This window comes from Podarcis cretensis, assembly GCF_951804945.1.
Source record: "Podarcis cretensis genome assembly, chromosome: 3".
NCBI classification, from domain to species: Eukaryota; Metazoa; Chordata; class Lepidosauria; order Squamata; family Lacertidae; genus Podarcis; species Podarcis cretensis.
Window position 1 is genome coordinate 71,563,557 of NC_137172.1, and position 20,178 is coordinate 71,583,734.

Sequence of the window (20,178 nt, forward strand, 5' to 3'; positions counted from 1 at the left end):
CCCCGTCCTCAAAAAATTAGATTTGTTTTCTTCAGATCTAAAGAATTTTATTATTTGTAACATGTATATCCCTCTTTTTCTTCATGGTGCTCTTGCACCATCTTATTCTTATAACAATGCTGTAGGAAGAAGAAGATGAAGAAAGTATGACAGCATTTTATTATTTATTACAGTATTTATTTAATATTATTGGTTCTGAGGTTGCAACACAGATGGACCCTTATTTTACTTATTAATTAAATTTATATCCCAACCTTCCTCCCAAAGGAGCCCAGGGTGCCAACACCTAAAACAATAAAATTATAAAAAGAAATTTTCAAACATCCAGAACAGTTTTAAAAATTAAGAATTTCTAAAAGCATTGAAAAATAATCAAATTCCTTCATGTCTGATAATTTCAAGGTGGCTGTGGGTGATATCTTCCACCCATTGCCAAGTAATCAGGAATGTTTTAAATTTCTTCCTGAATGTTAAGAATGAGGGAGGTGGGTGCACCTCAGCAGCGAAGGCATTCCACAATGTGGCCTGGCTATCTGGGAAAGATTTCTGGATTCTTTGTGAATATGAAATAAAAAAGTGCAAATTCATTGTGCAATAAAATGACCATCAGATGAGGCACTGTCATCAAGGAGAGAGTGGTGTATGTGTTTGAGGGACAGCAACACACACACAGTGACCAAGACAGAAGGGGAAAAGAGCAAACCAGGAAGTGCATACAAAAAATAGTTTGTCCACAAGCAACTCAGCATATTAAAGCAACAAGGCAAGTTAGGTTGGTTATTCATTACCAGGAGCTACAATGCGTGCAGAGCCTCCCTACTGCCAGAGTACATTTAAAGAGAATAAAGGGAACGAGGAGGTGCAAAGATAGGGAAGTTCAGCTGGAAGCTCTCTCTGCTGTTTCTGTTTACCTGTTCTGTTGCTACAAGATTTTTTGGCCCCTAACGTGAGGATTCAGGTCTTTCTGACCGATCAGAAGAGGAAGTGAAAAAATTCCCCTGACATGAACAATTGCACTTCAGTGCTCAGATTTCAGTCCTGATCGTGGAGCTGGAAGGCAAGGAGGAAACTCTTATGGTGAAGAAGACTTGGAGGGGGAGAGACAAAGAAGAGGACGCTTCCAGTGAGATCATTTGCCTTTTGTATTAGAGGAAGGAGTCCTGGGACAATTTTTGAAATGATGCTGAATGGAAAAAATGGGTGTGAAGGGATCTGAACGCTTCAGGATAGGAAGAAGGGGACTGAAGGAATACAGGCCACAAGCAAGAAGGGGACAGAATGGGGAACTGCTGTCGGAAATATTGTGCTTGTCTGGAGCCCTATATGCCTTGGCTTTTCAATTGTGGGACTGAGGATAAGTCTAACCCAACTACTGTCAATTCGACTGTGAGTCCAGACTCCTCGGACACCATCTGTATACGCATCCCAGACCCACCGCCTCTTCATCCATCAAAGCAGACTTGCAAATATGTGGCCCTGTTTGATTACCAAGCCCGTACAGAGGAAGATCTGAGCTTCCGAACTGGAGATAAGCTTGAAGTGCTGGATAAATCTCAAGGGAGCTGGTGGTTTGCGAAGCTGCTCGTGGAGAATGGGTCTGCTAAGCATGGACAGAAGCGGCAAGGTTACATCCCTGCCAACTATGTGGCTCCTGACCAGAGCATTGAAGCTGAACCGTAAGTTCTGAAATGTATATTGTTACATGATACAGCTGACATATAGCAATAGCTAGACAGAGAGCTGCGGGGCGTGGGGGTGGGGAATGACAGCAACTTCAGGTAACAAGGAAATTTGGAGTAAGAATAGTTTCTGTCATATAGACATAACAAAGCAACATAGGTTGCTTCCAGATGACCTGTTTATTAAACCTTCATTCTGATTTGTATGCATGGAGACTGCAGACAACATCCTATCAAGCAATGGTTATCCCACACTTCCTAGTGCATTTTCCCATCACATTCATTGCCACAAAATCTGTTTTTTTAAAAAAGCAGCATGTTTGTTGAGCAAAAGTGCCAAATCCACTTTAAGTGTATAATCTGATTTTGCCAATATGCAGTTGCATCCCACCTGTGAAATAATGACAATCTGAAAGTGGTAATTTAGTAATATCTTTTAATTAAAGCAACAGAGCAAAATAGTGACCTAGGTCAGATGTGATAATAAACCATGATTTATTGTGATGGGAATGAGCTGCAACAAGTCTTGGGGTTACATACTCCCAGATCTGCCTCTGGCAAGACTGTGAGGTGGAAATTTGAGCTGTTCACTTCCTTTTTAAAAAAATTAACCATAGGTTGTCATTTCATCCAAACCTGATAAACTGCAGTAAATATTTATTATGGTTTATTCGAAACAAGCCAACTTCAAATGATGGGATACAAAGCTGTTTTGTTCAATTAACCAGTTAAGAATAACTACAGTTTAGGATTTCGTTGCACTGCTAAACTGCAACTTGTCAAAAGCAGAAGTGAAACTTTTGATCTCTACACGGCCACACCAGTACGGCAGAATTGTCTGAGTCAGAAGTTCTCTGTGACTTGTTTCCATCACAATAATGAAAGCCTATTGGCTACCAAGCAATGCTTAAGCTTTTCTTATTAACATATAAAGTCCTGAGCAACTCAGGGGCAGTTTACCTGAAGGACCACCTTCACTCTCTGTAAGATTGATTAAGATATTCAGAGGAGGCCTGTTGGCCACACAACAATCTGCAGATTGTCATCTAGCAAAAACATATAAATGGGCCTTTTCTGTGGTGGTGCTGTAGAAGCTTCTCCCACCCTCATTATTTGGGCAGCATCAACAGTAGCATGCTTCCAATCTTTACTGAAAACACATCTCTTTGCTTGGACGTTTCCTGATCATCAATACTAGATTCTACAACCGTATATTTCTTGATATTCTGATAGCTGCATTTTGAAATAGTTTTAATGGATGTTTTCGTGTTGTGAACTGCTTCAAGATTTTCTTAGCAGTAAGAAATATAACAAAATTTTAAAATAAATAATAATAAAATATTAAGCCATGGTTTTTCATGACTTACAAACCATCACAGCACTGCTGAAATTGTGAAGTGGTGCAAGCAAATTGATAGGAGTTCATAGGACTGTATGCAATGCTGTTCTTCTTATGACAGAAAGCCCTTTGAGCCAGTAGAAGCTTCTAGTCAGCAGGCAAGAGGGGGAGGGGAGTGATATTTTGCATATTCACCCTCCATACCTGCATCCCCATCCAAAAATCTCCAGAGGTTTGAAACAGCATAAGGGGGTGGGTGCAGCGAGAACAGCAAATTGACAAAAAATAGTCTTCTTCTATACTTCATGAGTATCACCCTTCATAAATAACATGGAGTTCACTTTGAGAGGTTTTATGTGCTAGAGCAGGGACAGCCTCAATATATGGTGGACTCTGACTTCCATCAACCCCCAACAACCATGGCCAGTGTTTCAGGGATGATGGGAGTTGTAGTCCAACAACATCTGGAGGGCAACCCATTGACTATCCCTGTGCTGCAGATTGCAAGAGCAGAGCAGGTCAGGATTCTCTATAAGTCAGCATACTCGGAAACATCTGGGGAGAACTCATCAGTGTGCAGATTCAAGAATTTCATCTTAATATAGGGTTGCTATTAAAGGAATTAAAATGATAACTATCAACCTTAGCAGCTAAGCCTATCTATTTTAGACCTATAAAATATGAGGATTGTTGCTGTAGTTAAGAAAACTATAAACACACCACTGTATATTATTACACTGGAGAGATTTAATTGTAGCTTTATTGCAGCTTGTTTACATTACACCAAAGACAGTGTGTGATTTATATTTGCATGAAAAATAAATGCTGCAGTAGCTTCCTTAATTCAACTTACATTCGCAGTGGAACTCAGAGGTATGTACTGAAAGTGGCTTTGGGGGAAATACTCCATGGAATAGCAAGCAGATGTGGTGCCATGGCACTGACACATGTCTGCTCTCTGTTTGGGCACATGTTACGTTGCCGTATGTTTGGGTAAAATATATTAGGTGCTGCACAAAAGCAGTTAACTACCATGGGGCCCAGCTCTCAGCTTTACAATCTAAGATACAGGCTCAGGAGAAAAGAGGAAGAAGTTATGTCATAGAGGCTGCAGACCTTTGGTGAATCCTACTCCAAATTAAATTGGCACAAAGGTCATCTGAACTAGTAAATTGAATAAGGAACTAAAAAATACCTAGAAAAATTAACCGCCACTTTCTTTGTACAGCAGCTGAGTTGTGGGGCATTTTAAGGGCTAAGAGGATAAGCAGTGAAATTGGGCTACTCCCAAGAAAATGGGTACATAGGATTGCAGCTCTAGACAACGGTCCTATATCCAGAATCTTTGAATTAAGACACTTTGAATTTACAGGAAATTACAAGATACACATAGCATTGTGCTGCAAGTAAAACATGCTTCCATGGACCAGAGCCCACTTTATCAGAATGGCCTCTGGTCCCCTTCGCCCTAATAAATCTGCTTGTTTTGTGTGCTGCAGAAAGATGCAGGTAAGTGGACAGCTGAATGTTGGCAATTAGTGGGCTGGGGATCTCTATACTTTTTTCTTTTTTCTTTAGTTCTGCAAAGGAAAAATGAACAGGCTTTCAAAATGTTTAATCTGGCATAATAGCTGGTTGGCACTGAATGCTATTGTCAGTTTTGGTGTGTTGCGACAGCTTGTTCTGCTCCGTGCATCCAAGCTGCAATTCTGCAAGGCAAAAGTGTTTGGCCAGGAATGGTGGTGGCTGGGAGTGGAGTACTGGGCCTTGCCAACAGAAGATTTGACTGCATGTAGAAATTGGGGATTCTACTACACAGTGCTGGGTGTGAAGGGTGCTAGAGAGCAATACAGCCTAGAAAAGACACATTGCTCACATATGGCAAAGGCAGAGAGAGATGGGAGACAGCTGCAGAAGCTATGCTTTGCAGCAAGTATTTTTTCCCATTGCTTAACCGAGTGGGGAGCTTACTAGGTACCTGACCTGTTACCAAGGAGTGGGATTTGGTGCTGGATATTTTGAACTGGAGACCCAAAAGGACTTGCCAGAGATGTAGGCAGAGAAGCGTTAGCAACATGCTCAAATTTCCATGTGTATCATAAGGCCAGTCCATTCTTGCAAAGTGCTCCCTTCGTGTGCAATGTGACCTCAAAGGGGTTGTGTGTGAATCACAAATTGTGTAGGCTTGATCTACATATAAGTTCTGTACACCTTCCTAGATGATAAGCTTAGGAAAAATGTAAGGCAGGGATGGGGAACCTGTGGCCCTCCAGATGTTGCTGGAATACAGATCCCATTATCACTCACTATTGGCTATTTTAGCTGGAGCTGATAGGGAATCTGTGGTCCCCCAATATCCAACTCTCATCACTAGTATAAGGTATGAAGCACATTTCAGTCTCTTAAATTCATACCTTTAAACATGAGTATGGGGTATATAATAGGCTTGTTAACTTTAAAGGCAAAGAGCATCTAAGGTAACTGTGCTCTTCATGCAGACAACATCCTGTTGGTCTCAGTAGCATGCTAGGGTGTTCTTGGTGCTGCCAGAAACACACCAGGTATGTATTGCTGGGTATTCCTGCAATGCTTGATATCAATTTGAATGTGGGCAGATGATTACTTCATTATTTAGGGGGGGAAATGCTCATTTATTGGTGACCTTTTGGGTGGGAGAGAGGGCCTTGCATTTTTGAGCTCACCACTTTATTCACATATGGTATGCAGCTTTAAAAACACAATTGAGAGGTGGTGAATGACTTTCACAAACTACACATAGCACTTGTGTAACTGTGTTCCTTGAGGGTTTTTTCTAACCCAACATATCAATATCACCTCCTCCGAGCTGCATCCCCTTGAGGGCAAAAGACAGCTTACAGAAGGAAATTCTGATTAGGTTTTTAAGGTTTGACCCTATGGTGCTATATAGAAAGATTTGTTGTTCTGCCAGTAAGCTTGTTTCCTCTCCAGTTCTCTTTCTCTGTATCTCCTTGGCAAATGCTTAAAATGATTTGGCCAATATTTTCAGCTTTATTATGAAAACATAAAGGTTAAGGTAAAGGTACCCCTGCCCGTATGGGCCAGTCTTGCCAGATTCTAGGGTTGTGCGCTCATCTCACTCTATAGGCCGGGAGCCAGCGCTGTCCACAGACACTTCCGGGTCATGTGGCCAGCATGACAACCTGCATCTGGCAAGCCAACGCAGCACACGGAACGCCGTTTACCTTCCCGCTGGTAAGCGTTCCCTATTTATCTACTTGCACCCAGAGGTGCTTTCGAACTGCTAGGTTGGCAGGCGCTGGGACCGAACGATGGGAGCGCACCCCGCCGCGGGGATTCGAACCGCCAACCATGCGATCGGCAAGTCCTAGGCGCTGAGGTTTTACCCACAGCGCCACCCGCGTCCCAATGAAAACATGTAGAGAGCTTATTTCTGAGCAATATGATTTTCTTTTTAATGACTCGAACTACAGTATAGTAGTTTCCAGCTCTATCAATACATGTAGTTTTATGATATAAATTAACTATTTGGAATGGTTGCCTTAAGTATCCTAACATGCCTTGAATCACCAAGTTTTAATTTTAACAAGTAGTACTAGTCACACAATTTAAACTTTTGAGAATATGCTCTCTCTGCTTCTGTTGCTTGTCTATGCCTTGCTTTCGATTATATTCAGCACTGCGAACAGGAACCATGGAAACCAACCGATCACCTGTCCTTGCTCTGTTAGTGCCAATTGTTTTGCCTAAACACGAAAATGTCCTTCTGCCAATGTATTATGGACAACAAATGTTAGCCAGCTGTACTGTTAATTTTAATAACTTAAACCATGGAGGGAGGGCTGTGATTGAAAACAACCCCACTTTTGTTTTCTAAACTGGCCACAAAAAACATAGTATCCCTTCAGGCTTGCTTTTTAATAAAGGCCTCTTTCACTGTTTCAGCCAACATTCACTGAAATATGAGTTTAAGTATCAGTTGAATGTTACATGTCAATGAGAAGGCAGCACAGGGCATGTGCACTGAGAATTAAGGTGGCAAAATCCTACAAGCATGTACCTGGAAGTAAGTCTCATTTATCTCAGTGGGGCTGACATTTGTGTAAGCAACACAATGATCTAGGGTGCAGAAATACTGCACATTTAAAGCACGTTATACCCTCTCCCAAATAATCCTGGGAAATTTAGTTTGTCAAAGATGCTGGGAATTGTAGCTCTGTGAGGGGTAAACTATGGTTCCCAAGATTCTTTGGGGGAAATCATGACTTATAAAGTGGTATAAGAGTGCTTTAAACATATGGTGTGGGCACGATATTTTACAGCAGAATGTCGGCATTACAGAAAAGGAAAGTTTTGAGGAGGGATTTGAAGGAAGTAAAGGAGGCAGATCAAGGCATAAGGGCTGCAGAGGAGAAAGGGCAGAGTTATTTTGGGAAGCAGTAAACCTCTTAGTGGTGGAGCTGGATATGCAAATAACCCAGGTAAGGATGCACCATGATTTAGAGATAGCAGAGTGAAACAGCTGTTCCAAGGAAAGAAACTACTTTGCTCCAAGTGAGTGAAATTCTGTCATGTTAATTGTATGCATTATATAAAAATGTTTAGACTGGATAAACACTGAACTTGTTTTCACTCTCCTGCAAATAAATCCTTTACAGCTGTGTGTCAACAGTGCTTTTTTCCATGGAAGCTTGCTAATATTCTGGTCATTCAAAGATTCCCTGTGCGGGCCACTCTAGTTTGAATATCTGGAGATAGGAAATTAAATGCGGGAATTAGAAGAAAGTGTATGCCAGCTTAAAGAATTGACTTGTGGTTTTTTCCCTGGTGACTTCAGAAAAATCGAGTATTAAAAATGTTCAGATAGGTTTTGCTCACAGTAGATCAAATAAATTAATGAACTTAACTTAGTAAACTTAGTAATGTTCATTCATTTCATGGAATATACTCTGAGTAAAAGTTAAAAACTGCCCCAAATATTGTTGAAGTTGCACTGAGAAATAGAGGCTGTGAAAAATGGGGATAACTTGGATCCAATATGTATGATAGTCTTAAATCTTGATGTTTATGAGAATGTCTGGAAACAGTGTCAACTTCTTAGATTGTATGTGACCTAAGATCTAGTTAGGACTAAATGGGTCTGAAACCTATAAAGAATTACAGGTAGTTCAAGGACCTGCTATGCTCTAACATCAGAAAGAGAATCAAGAATGTTTTTTAACCAAATGTGGCATTTTCCACATCTAAGGCTTTGTGGTTTAATATTAACAAGGCAATAAAAAGATTGCTTGACTGTAAAATACCCCTTGACCTTCTGTTATTACAGTGACATATAAAATAATTGATAGGTACTGAATATTGTTATGCTAATTGCTGCTAAAATTATCTATGCTAAGCACTAGGTGGACTGGGAGTTTCCCACCACTTCACAATGGAAAACTAAAGTGCACAAAAGAACAGGTTTTGAAAGATAAAGAAAAAGTGTAACATTTTAAATTAAAATTCACATATGTTCCTTGATTATTGGTACAACAAAGCACGTACAGCACTTCACAATAATCATGCATTTAGTTTGTTATAAATCAATATTGATGATTTTTTTTGGTATATGGATGTGTATCATGCATATGTATGTCCCTATAGATTACACAGTAATGACAAAAAGAAAAGAAAAAAGAGTGACATTTGTATAATTTAGTAGCAATAAATGTCAGCTCCTGTCTTCAACTGGAGGCTATATCTGTCATATATCCAAATGTACTTTGCCCTGCCTTGTAAACAAGGATTTAAAGAAATAAAAAGAAATCAGCTGCATATTGACTTTAGGAGCATGATAACACAATCCTATGTATGTCTACTCAGAAGTAAGTCTGAATGAGTTTCATGGTGCTTACTCCCATTGTAGCATGAGAGCTTTTAAATCAGATGAAATTGCACAAGAAATTACTCTTTGAAAGAATGCAATATGTTAAACCTGATTATGCCAACGATTGTAAGCAGGGCATTCAGAAAGTGATTGTCTGAAGAAAAGGATAACTTATGAATTCAGGTTGATATAATGTGATATGCTGGGCAACTTTAGTGAAGGAATTCAAGCTTCAAAGCATGCACTATTTGGAGTAAAGATTGGAGTAAAGCTATGAACGAGGATCTCTGTGTAACTAGTGATGGGTGTGCCCATGGCGTGGCCCTCTGAAAGAAAAAGTTGCCCCAGGACCTCTGGCCTAAGCTTTCCAACACTCTATGAGGTACTCGAGAGAGAAAAATATCTCCAAAAACACCCTGTTGCCCACCACTGCTTTCCAAGATAGAACCTGTTTCCTCAGATCTCTGTTCTACATTCTAGCCCTAGCTACATTCTAGCTTGAACTGATATTTTAAGGGGAAATATTTTTTTCAGATGGAAAAAGTGAGATGAAATACAGAAAATTTTCTCAATGACTAGCATTGCCTCTTTGTGGATATGCTCTGCATTTCCCTTCCCATACTCTTCCTTCTGTTTTCTGTCTTCACCTACACTGCGACCAAAAATAACTCTCCTTTATTAAGAAGCCTAAGTGGGTGGTAGTGATTAATAGTCTCTAGATGTCATACTTTAAATGCACAGATACCTCTTATTTGTTGTTACAATAATTAGGTTATTCAGCTGCATGGATTGGACCAGCAAGCATGATTCATAACCTTACATATCAACTGGATTATGTACAAAGAACAATAAATTATGCAGCCCAACATAGCTGTCTCTGAAAACCTGAAGGACTGGTTTTCTGCAGATAAAAATGGGTTTTGATTATGAGGATAAAGTGATCAAAATAGTGTGTGATCTGTTTGTGTACTTAAAAAAACACACCTCTTCTTTAGTGGGTCCCTACTTCAGGCTTTTGTCTTTTCTCTGGTAATACTAAATGGCAGAAGATTTCATAAAATTTCTGAAAAAAATCAAGTGGCATTGCTTAGTGGGTTTTTTTGTAACGTTTTGCTTAAATCAGACTAAGGACTGATTCCTATGGTTCATGGTTTTTTTTATCAGTGATGACGCTACAGGAAATAGATGAACAAAGTTCACAATGAAATGGAAGGGCGTAAATTACCTGCAAATAGAGGTGATAAATTAGGATAGTGCAAAGGTACCGTATATTGGCACAATTGATGGCATAAGATAAGAAAAAAGGGGAAGGATTACAATATCATTCCATAAATGTGTTCACATTAAAATGTTTTTTTCCCTAATTACCTGCATATGGAATCATCCCTAAAATGAGGAACAATCAAATCTAGGGATTCTGGAGAATCCACTTTTCATTTCCACCCTGGACTCTTGAACTCAGTCCATGAATCTAGTCAATATGAACTCTTGGATATGGGTTGGTGTGAAGGTTTGGGTTTAATGTCCTGCCTTGGACCACTTCTCTATCCAGGAACTGACTATTCACCCTGGTATGTTTAACAACAGCAGTGCAGTATCAGGAATGATGGCGGTCGAGACAAAAATCCTAAGGATCTTATCTGAAAATTATTTCACTTGGGGACATTCCCACGATGGATGAAATAATTTTCCAACTATCCTGCAGCCCCTCCAACAAGTTGAGGACACAAGATTATTGATCAGTGCAAGTGGGGGGGCGGGCTATAATGCCATCTGTGTATCAGTTTCACTTTCTCTTAGGTTTGAGTTGAGGATACAGTGGTACCTCGGGTTACATACGTTTCAGGTTACAGACTCTGCTAACCCAGAAATAGTGCTTCAGGTTAAGAACTTTGCTTCAGGATGAGAACAGAAATTGTGCTCCGGCGGTGTGGCAGCAGCAGGAGGCCCCATTAGCTAAAGTGGTGCTTCAGGTTAAGAACAGTTTCAGGTTAAGTATGGACCTCCGGAATGAATTAAGTACTTTACCCGAGGTACCACTGTACAGCCATTTGAAGTGGCAACACTAAAAGCCCTGTGCTACATCACCCTGTAAACTGTGGAGGCAAGTTCTTCCGTTTGGAGTCCTGCTATATATGATGCCAGTGATGAGGGGCCCTAAATAGAGCAATGAATAAGTATAGACATCCTTGGCCTGTGTCCCTTCTGCTAGCAGCTACTAAGCATACCACATAAAAAATACTGCCGGTTCCTACATACCAATATCCAGTCACATTTTAATTAGTGCAGCTTCCCAGTAAAAAGGCAAACCACCCTGTTCATATGTAGTCACCAGTTAAATATTCAGCTGAAACAATCAAGAAAGAGCTGCGATGTGAGTCAGAACAATACACTCAACTAAAAACAAAACAAAAGCCATATCACCCCAAGCAATTCTTGATTGCTGGATTCCTGTTCAAAGAGTTTTGACTGGTGTGCCAGCTTCTAAGCTTTGATATACAAAGGGTCTCTCTCCGTCTCTCTCTGCCTCCATTTCAGCCACTTGACTTATAAATGATCTCTTTTTCTGGTATTAGAAGATAAAAGGAAAGCTGTAATGAAAACTCCCCCTCCCCACTTTTTTTTTACTTTGTGTACACTTTGGTGATCCAATTTTAGCCGTGCAATTACATTTTATCTGTGCGAAGGCAACCCTACCATTAGCTGACAAAAATGTTCCCTGTGCTAGGCAAACAACGGCTCTGTTATAAATGCAGTTAAGATAGTAGCTTTAGATTCCTGTTTGCGCCTTCTCCAAATATGTGTCAAGCCCTTCGAAACTGATTTCCAATTAGGGCTAAGATAAAAATACTAACAACTCCCTTCTCCTTCTCTGCATTGCGATTATGTTTTTGGCACTCACAATTTTCGTTTACATTTGGGAAGCATTTGTGTAGGGATGCCATTGACCCTGTGAAGGGCCATACAGTTTCATCTTCATTCCTGTAAAATGGGATGCAAATCTGGGACGCCACCCTTCAGGTTCACACTGCCATATGAGTCACGTGACCCACACGAGATTGCAGCCCCCCAGAAAAATGCTTTTTCAGGCACAGCACACCAAAATGTGCATCCCAACCTCCTCTCTCGTGTGTACAGTGACGAATAAAAGCCACTTGAAACTCCACAGGGGGAAATTAGCAATACTACTACTACTACTACTACTACTACTACTACTACTAATAATTTATTATTTATATCCCGCCCATCTGGCTGGGTTTCCCCAGCCACTCTGGGCAGCTCCCAACAGAATATTAATATTAATAACAAAAAAAGTGATAAAACATCAAACATTAAAAACTTCCCTAAACAGGGCTGACTTCAGATGTCTTCTAAAAGTCAGATAGTTGTTTATTTCATTGACATCTGACGGGAGGGCGTTCCACAGGGTGAGTTCCACTACTGAGAAGGCCCTCTGCCTGGTTTCCTGTAACCTCACTTGCAGTGAGGGAACCGCCAGAAGGCCCTTGGCGCTGGACCTCAGTGTCCGGGCTGAACATTATCATCAAGTTGATGAATGTGTACATAGTCATAGTTTTCGTGCCCTCATATCATCTTGGATCATCACATTACAGCATCCTGTTTGATGTATTGACTTGTTACCCTCACATTCTCATTGGAAAAATAGATACTCTTTAGTTGCTCGGTACCTGTAGGTACCAGTTGTATGAAGCAGTTTCTAAGAACACGCTGATAGTCCTGCTCTCTGGATGTCATAGGCAGATAGGGATCTGTCCACTGCAATGAGAACTCTAGCACTTCTTTATTCTAGCACCTCTTTCATCTTCCCTGCTCCATTTCTCTTAAAAGGGTGGTGAAAATGACATTACTATTATAGACTGTCATCTCTGCAATATTATGGAGAAAACAATGAGGTGTTTTGTAGATTATAGTTTTGCATGTACTAATAGAAACTGGATCTATAAATCAATGTCATGAGAGGTGGGAAGCTGAAAACTGCGAGTGAATCATGTAAAACTATTTCCTATTTGCTAAGAAGGCTGGGCATGCCCTTATACTGAAGCCAACATTCTTCTGACTTCACTGAGCCCGTTATTATTTCCTCATTCCTTCTAGAAATGTTACTCATAGTCGAATGCTTGTTAAAATAAATAAGTCACTGTTGTTTCAAAGGCTTCCTTTTGGAATCCACTTTACTTCCTGCTATATAGTCTAAATTTGTCAATCAACTCTCACGAGTTTCACCTGCCTATCCACCTGCAGTGCCAGAATAACGCCATGGCTTGTGATGCCCTGATCTCTAGTAGGCACCTACTGCTGGTATTGGACATGTTGGCATAATACAGCGAGTGTGCAGTCGCTGGAACAACTCATATTTTCCATGATTGTGCTTTTTCTGGTTTATGGCAAGGACAATACTTGAGTTGGGTATGGGGTGTGCTGATGTTGCTGCAGCTTGCCTGGATGTATCTGAGGAAGGACAAGGTGGCAGCAAAGCTGGAGCTGTGCAGGTGCAGATATGGGAATGTTGGATTGGCTTTGCTGCTGCAACTTTACCAGGGGTGTAAGAGGGCACTGGTTTCCATTCTGACCTGTATTTATCACACACAGCACTGTTTCCATTCCAGTTTGGCTTCCAACAAAAACAATAACAATGTAATTCACCTCACTGTCTTTTGTGGCAGACTTTTCTATATTTAACTATGTAATCAATTACTGCATTATAATAAAAATTTATTATTTATACCTGCCCATCTGGCTGAGTTTCCCCAGTCACTCTGGGCGGCTCCCAATCGAGTGTTAAAAACAATACAGCATTAAATAAGAAAAACTTCCCTAAACAAGGCTGCCTTCAGATGTCTTTTAAAAATAGGATAGCTGCTTATTTCCTTGACATCTCATGGGAGGGAGTTTCACAGGGCGGGCACCACTACTGAGAAGGCCCTCTGTCTGGTTCCCTGTAACCTCACTTCCCTGTAACCTCACCGCCAGAAGGCCCTTGGTGCGGGATCTCAGTGTCCTGGCTGAACGATGGGGGTGGAGATACTCCTTCAGGTATACAGCTACCAAGGCCATTTAGGCTTTAAAGATCAGCACCAACACTTTGAATTGTGCTCGGAAACATACTGGGAGCCAAAGCAGATCTTTCAGGACTGGTGTTATGTGGTCCCAGTGGCCACTCCCAGTCACCAGTCTAGCTGCCACATTCTGGATTAATTGCAGTTTCCAGGTCACCTTCAAAGGTAGCTCCACGTAGAGCACATTGCAGTAGTCCAAGCGAGAGATGCACCACTCTGGCGAGACAGTCCGCAGGCAGGTAGGGTCTCAGCCTGTGCACCAGATGGAGCTGCTAGACAGCCGCCCTGGGCACATTTCACACCATTCATTTCAGCGCCATGGAAACACAAGGCAAATGGGGGAAAGGGCATTAATTGCACATTGTTTGCAGACCGAAAGCAGCAACAGTGTATATTAGTTGTATTCACTGGACTGATTTCCGTTCTAGACGTGGGACAAATCGGCAAACATCGACAATTGGCACTCTAGTTTCTGTTTGATTTCCCAGCCATTCCTAACCTGCACAGTCCCAACCTCACTGCGGCACTGCCCCAACCCTGTCTAGACAGAAATGGACTTATGAAAGAACCCATGTGAAATTGGCATGGATCAGAAAAAGGCTAATCCATCAATTCCTAGGGTATGGGTGCTTGAAGACATAAAAAATGCTTAATGCCTTGGTTTGTTTGATAATAGGAATAATCCGCCATGCCGGCATGGAGGGGGCAGTTGCAGGGGTGTGATGTCATCACAGGAAAAATGTTGGGGTGTAATGTTCAGCACTCCCTCCTGTAAAACTCAGGCGGAGACACTAGTCTCCACTGGGTCTCATTTAAAAGAATACAAACCCTGGTTAAGTTCCAATTTTGCTATCACTCAGCAGAGATTGAGGTGACCCCAATACCATTTGGGAGTATGGCCTTTGTCCCTTACTTCGGCCATACAATAATAGTCATCTGTCCCATCAGCAAAGAAAGAGGAAGATAAGCTACAATCCTGGTCCACCACCATGTCCTGCTTGTTTCTCTTACCTCTTTGGGCTGGTTCTCTCCATCACAAAACAGACAATGTGAGGACTGGATGTACCAGCAATTCAAAAGTTGTTTGGGGACTGACAAATCTGTTTTTCTTTGTATCACTCTCTGTGCTCTGAAATAGGTAAAAGATGGAGGAACTTCTAAACCTTCTCAAGTGTGTGTGTGTGAGTGAGAGAGAGAGAGAAAGAGAGAAACTTGAGTAATGGTGTGTGTGTATGTAAGGCCATGAAGTGAATATGTAAAATTTAATGTCTCCCATTTTGTATAGTTAACCACAAATTGCTTCTTCTCACCTTTACTATTCATACCTTAAATTGTGTACCATTTATAAAGAGTGATAGATTACTTATTCCTTACATATTATTGACTAAAGAAATAAAAAGAAATATTATATAAGAGTGATTAGGTATATGATTTGGATTAAAGCTTTGTTCTTAGGTCAATATTGTTCTTAGGTCAATAGCAATATTTTGTACTGTCTAAAAATGTAGTCAAACTTTGTTTTAATCTGTTTTGTGATTTGTTTGGTTGTGCTACTTTGTAAATCTTTTAAATCAACTACCACATACCCAGATGAAAATCAGCAGTGAGGCAGTAGCCTTTTTCTGCTGCTGCTGCTGCTGCTGCTGCTAAATAATAATAACTCAAGGCACCTTACAGATAAAAACAAGAATCTCTAAAAACATAGAAAAAGCAATCATTAAAAACACTGAAACATTAATAGAATTAAAACTGTGTCCATTTTACCTGATCTCCCATCAATGATGTCACTAAAGCTTAACTTGCCCATGGGGAAATGGACCACTGGGACTGTGGCATTGGCTCTGCCACTGTGTTTTCACCACGCTGGCCTTCTAAGTAATAAGTAATTACCCTCTAAGTAATATGTAGTGACACTGGTGATGGGAGTCAGGCAAAGTGTCATCACCCTGCTGACCACTATTGATGAAAATTAATGCATTACCCAGCATTCCTCAATTACATTTATGGTTAATAGCAGCTTCATAACTTTAGTATCCTTGAACTCTAAAACCCCTCTCTAAATTTATTAATGGTGCTTGTTACTGATGAGCTTTGTTAACAGATTCTAATAGGTCATTTTAAGTATTGTTTTTATTGCAATGGTTGTTTTCTATTATAAAGGTACTCTGGGCTCCTCTTCTGAAGAAGAGCAGGATAAAAAACAAATGCATAAAGAGTAACCTTTGCATCCGTTCAATAATGCCATTTGTTTTGTTTCCAGCTGCTCTTCAAGTGCCCAACACAAACATAACTTTGGCCATTAACTAGTTCTATGGCTTTCTTTCTGTTTTAGGTGGTTTTTTGGTGGTATTAAACGAGTGGATGCTGAGAAACGGCTGCTATATCCTGAAAATCAGGATGGAGCTTTCCTGATCAGAAACAGCGAAAGTCTAACGGGTGAATTCTCCCTTTCAGGTATGATTACTATTTTCTCTTTCTTCTTTCTCCTGGTGTGTGTGTGTATATATACACACATATACCTATACCTATACACACACACACACACACACACACACACACACACACACACACAGAGTGAGAGAGAGTCTTGACCTAATTTCTCCTGGGTTTGTTCATAATTATTTCTTTTGCAAAGGTACATGAACTGGCAATAACTGCTAGAACTTAATAACTTTTTAAAAATATTTTAAATTGGGGGGTGGGGAGAGGTTTGCTTATAATTGAATATGTGAACTAACAGTGCAAGCTTATACTTACCTGCTCTTAAGTAAGCGCCACTTCATAGGGCTCACCCAAAACATTTTGGTACCTGCAATTGAGGATAAGATGGCAGCTTCAGCTTCAGCTTTCCATCGGGAATTTTTTAATGTCTAATGTTTTACTTTTTTAATGTGCTGTAAGCCGCCCAGAGTGGCTGGGGAAACCCATCCAGATGGGTTTGGTATAATTATTTTTTATATTATTATTATTATTATTATTATTATTATTATTATTATTATTATATTCCATATACTGAAGTCGACTAGACTACCATTTGAAACTCATTTCAATCCATCATACTCTGAGTTTGATACTCTGAAGTTGGGGGAAGGAGCAAAAATTCTGATCCAAAATTAACAAACTCAGTGAATGATACATTTTTATTGGTAGTCTTTACATCTCCCCTTAATATCACACTTGCTATAAAGTAGCAACAGTGGTTCCTCAGTTTGCCGACTGTGGTGGTGTCTGAAAGTAGATATAATTCAGTAGCAGAATCAGGACCAGCCCTACCAATAGGCAGAATGAGATGACCCCCTCAGGCAGCAGATGTTGGGGAATCACAGCAGCAGCTACCTGACTATGTCCTAGGGCAGAGCTGTGTGTGTCAGGCGGTCTGTCCTGAACCCCTACAGTTAGTTTGTGGACTCAGATGTGGTAGAAGACACGCTCCTGTTGCCAGAATTGAAATAAGTTTTAAATGCTAGTCTAGTCGACTTCAGTAGATGGAAAGGTGAAGCTGCCATCTTATCCTCAACTGCAGGTAACAGTTGAGGGTGAGCCCTATGCAGAACCACTTCTCCTCATGCACCCTCTAGCCCCACCATGCATATGGAAAAAGACCCCTAACATACGTAACCTTCAAATTTGATCTTCATTCAGATTCTCTGTATAATAGTACCATAAAAGCATATGAATTCAGTGCATGACTAAAGACTTGGGGGATAATCTAAAATAATATACTCTGTATGACACCTATACACCCTCTAATGGTGATTTGAGATAACTGCAAGCTTGATAAAGCTTGACTGCTTAAGGAAGATAGGGCTAAATATTCATTTAATATACAATTGCTGGTGGTTAGAAACTCAGTTTACATGAAGACCCCTAAAGATGCCTGCCAACTATATGCAAATAGTATAGGCTGCCAGTTGGGCACATGTAATGTGGAATGAGAGCTCCAATCACATAGACTCCATCTATGTGTACACCCTGTACCTTTAAGATACATTTGAAGCCCATTTTGTCTCTCAGTGAATTCTGGGCAATGTAGTTTATGCCTCATAGAATGAAAATTCCCAGCAATCCTTCACAAACCACAGTGCCCAGAATTCTTTGAATGTGCTTCAAAGATATAGTGTGTACACACCTGCCACTCCTCTATTGGCAGTCATCGAGGTCCGAGGTTACGATGAAGTTGGAACTAAACATGGCATTTGATGCCATACATTATGTACATTGCCCAAATAGTGCATGGCCCTTAACAGCTATGACCTCCTGGCATTTGGGAGCTTGGGTGAGCATAAAGCCACAACGCATAAAGATTTTTTAAAAAATGATTTAATATTTAAATCTATGAGTCCTCTTTGGGTTATAAATAGGGCTACTGTACCCCAGAGGTGTCTAAAAATAACTCCTATTGGAAGTATAATGTGCAGTAATGGTCAGCTTGCCATTCTATAATGACAGAATCATGACATTTTCCTCATCAGACAAGAATATACACACGTGTGTCTCCGAGATTAGTATGCATATAAAATATTTTGTACTATTTTATTAAGGCACCATATGGTACCATATGCAAGTAATACATAATGGTAAATAAATAGGGATATAAAGGTCTTACAGAGCAAGCAAAATTATAAGAAGTCAATGTAATTTTATTCTGGGGTAAGTTATCCTTATTTCAAGCTTCATTCAAGAGCATGGCTATTTCCAACTGAGGTAGCCCATGCCTGGCAGAGGGAAAACAAACCTTTGAAACAGAGTTTAACTTTGGCGGGGGGTTCCCAGTTGCATCCACTAGAAATATATGTGTATTATTATTATTATTATTATTATTATTATTATTATTCCCCTGTCATTACATAATACACCATTCAGGGCAAAAGCTTATAAGACTGGGTCACTGGAGACTCATTTAGGAGGCAAGTTTCCTGGCTGGATCCTTGACTATATTATATTATGATGTGTGTTGTTTTTATGCAGGTCTTAGGCTATTCACAATGCCTTCCTTAGGGGAAGGGTTGTAGCTCAGTGGAAGGCGATCTGCTTTGCTTGCAGAAGACTTCAGGTTCCATCTCTGGCACCTGTGGGTGGAGTTGGGAAAAGTTCCCTGCCTGGATGCTGGAGAGCATCTGCCAGTCAGAGTAGACAACACAGAACTAAATGGCTCAACATCCTGACTTGGAATAAGGCAGTTTCCCCTCTGTTCCTTCGTTTTTATTTTTCTAGTACGGGATGGGAAGGTTGTGAAGCACTACCGAATCCGACGTCTGGACAATGGCGGCTTTTTTGTGACGAAAAGGAAAACTTTCCCAACCTTGAATGCTTTTGTCAGATACTACAGTTGTTCCAGCGACGGGCTGTGCGTAAAGCTTGGGAGGCCATGTGTAAAGGTAGAGCTAACTCAGGACATTTTTCTTTCAAAATGGAGTGAACTTTTGATGATTGAATTGATAAGTACTTAACCCTCTTTCCAGCCATGATAATAGTTTAAGAAATCATGCATAACTGCACCGTGATATGGGATGGCATATCAATGATAATGAAAACAAGAGAGCCATGCAATGTTTGAGAAATAATGTATGGTCTGGGGGAACACATGCCAGCATGTTACTTATGAAGTCACAGTATAAACCCATATTGAGATGGAATTGCCACCCTCATCACTCTAGCTGTCTGTAAGTACTGACTGAAAAACAAGAACTCAGAACCCCATCAGATTCCTACAGGCAATATTTTGTTATTCTAAAAGCTTGCCTAGTTCTCTCTATCTCTTATAATAATCTTTCAGATTCTAAAAGAAGTATCAACATTGTCCTCCTCTGAACCCATTCCAATCTGACTACAAAGTTGAAGAGACCACAACCAAAAGCAAGCCCCCCTGAGACAAAAAAAAACAGCACAACTCTGATTCACATCAGAGACCCTGCTATGTGCCCATCTATGAGAGCCATCAATTTGGTGGGTATGGGGAAAGGGCTTCCTTGGCAGTGGCCCCACAACTGTGAATTGGCTTCCAAGCGAGATCAGGCAAGCCTCTCTCCACCCACCAGATTTTCAAGCAGCATCTGAAGGACATCTGTTCTCTGCCACTGTTATGCAGCAGTTTTAAGTGGGCTGCTAATGTGGCAATGTTGTTTTATGCTGTTTATACTGTGTCTAACAGCTGTGCTGGGCAGACTGTAGCTTTTATGTGTTGGCAAATGTTAAGGTTTGGGGCTGTTTTATAAC

The 20,178-nt window shown here is 40.6% G+C and overlaps 1 protein-coding gene across 1 annotated transcript in view; it reads left to right on the forward strand.

The window, feature by feature from the left end:
• The first annotated feature begins 654 nt into the window (after positions 1–654).
• The window catches only part of FRK (fyn related Src family tyrosine kinase), a 35,890-nt gene continuing 16,366 nt past the window's right edge, over positions 655–20,178 (forward strand). The window contains exons 1-3 of the mRNA XM_079971691.1: positions 655–1,676; positions 16,295–16,416; positions 19,177–19,340. Of these exons, the coding sequence (XP_079827817.1) occupies positions 1,279–1,676; positions 16,295–16,416; positions 19,177–19,340 (684 nt within the window). The 5' untranslated portion in view covers positions 655–1,278. The remainder of the gene's footprint in view (positions 1,677–16,294; positions 16,417–19,176; positions 19,341–20,178) is intronic.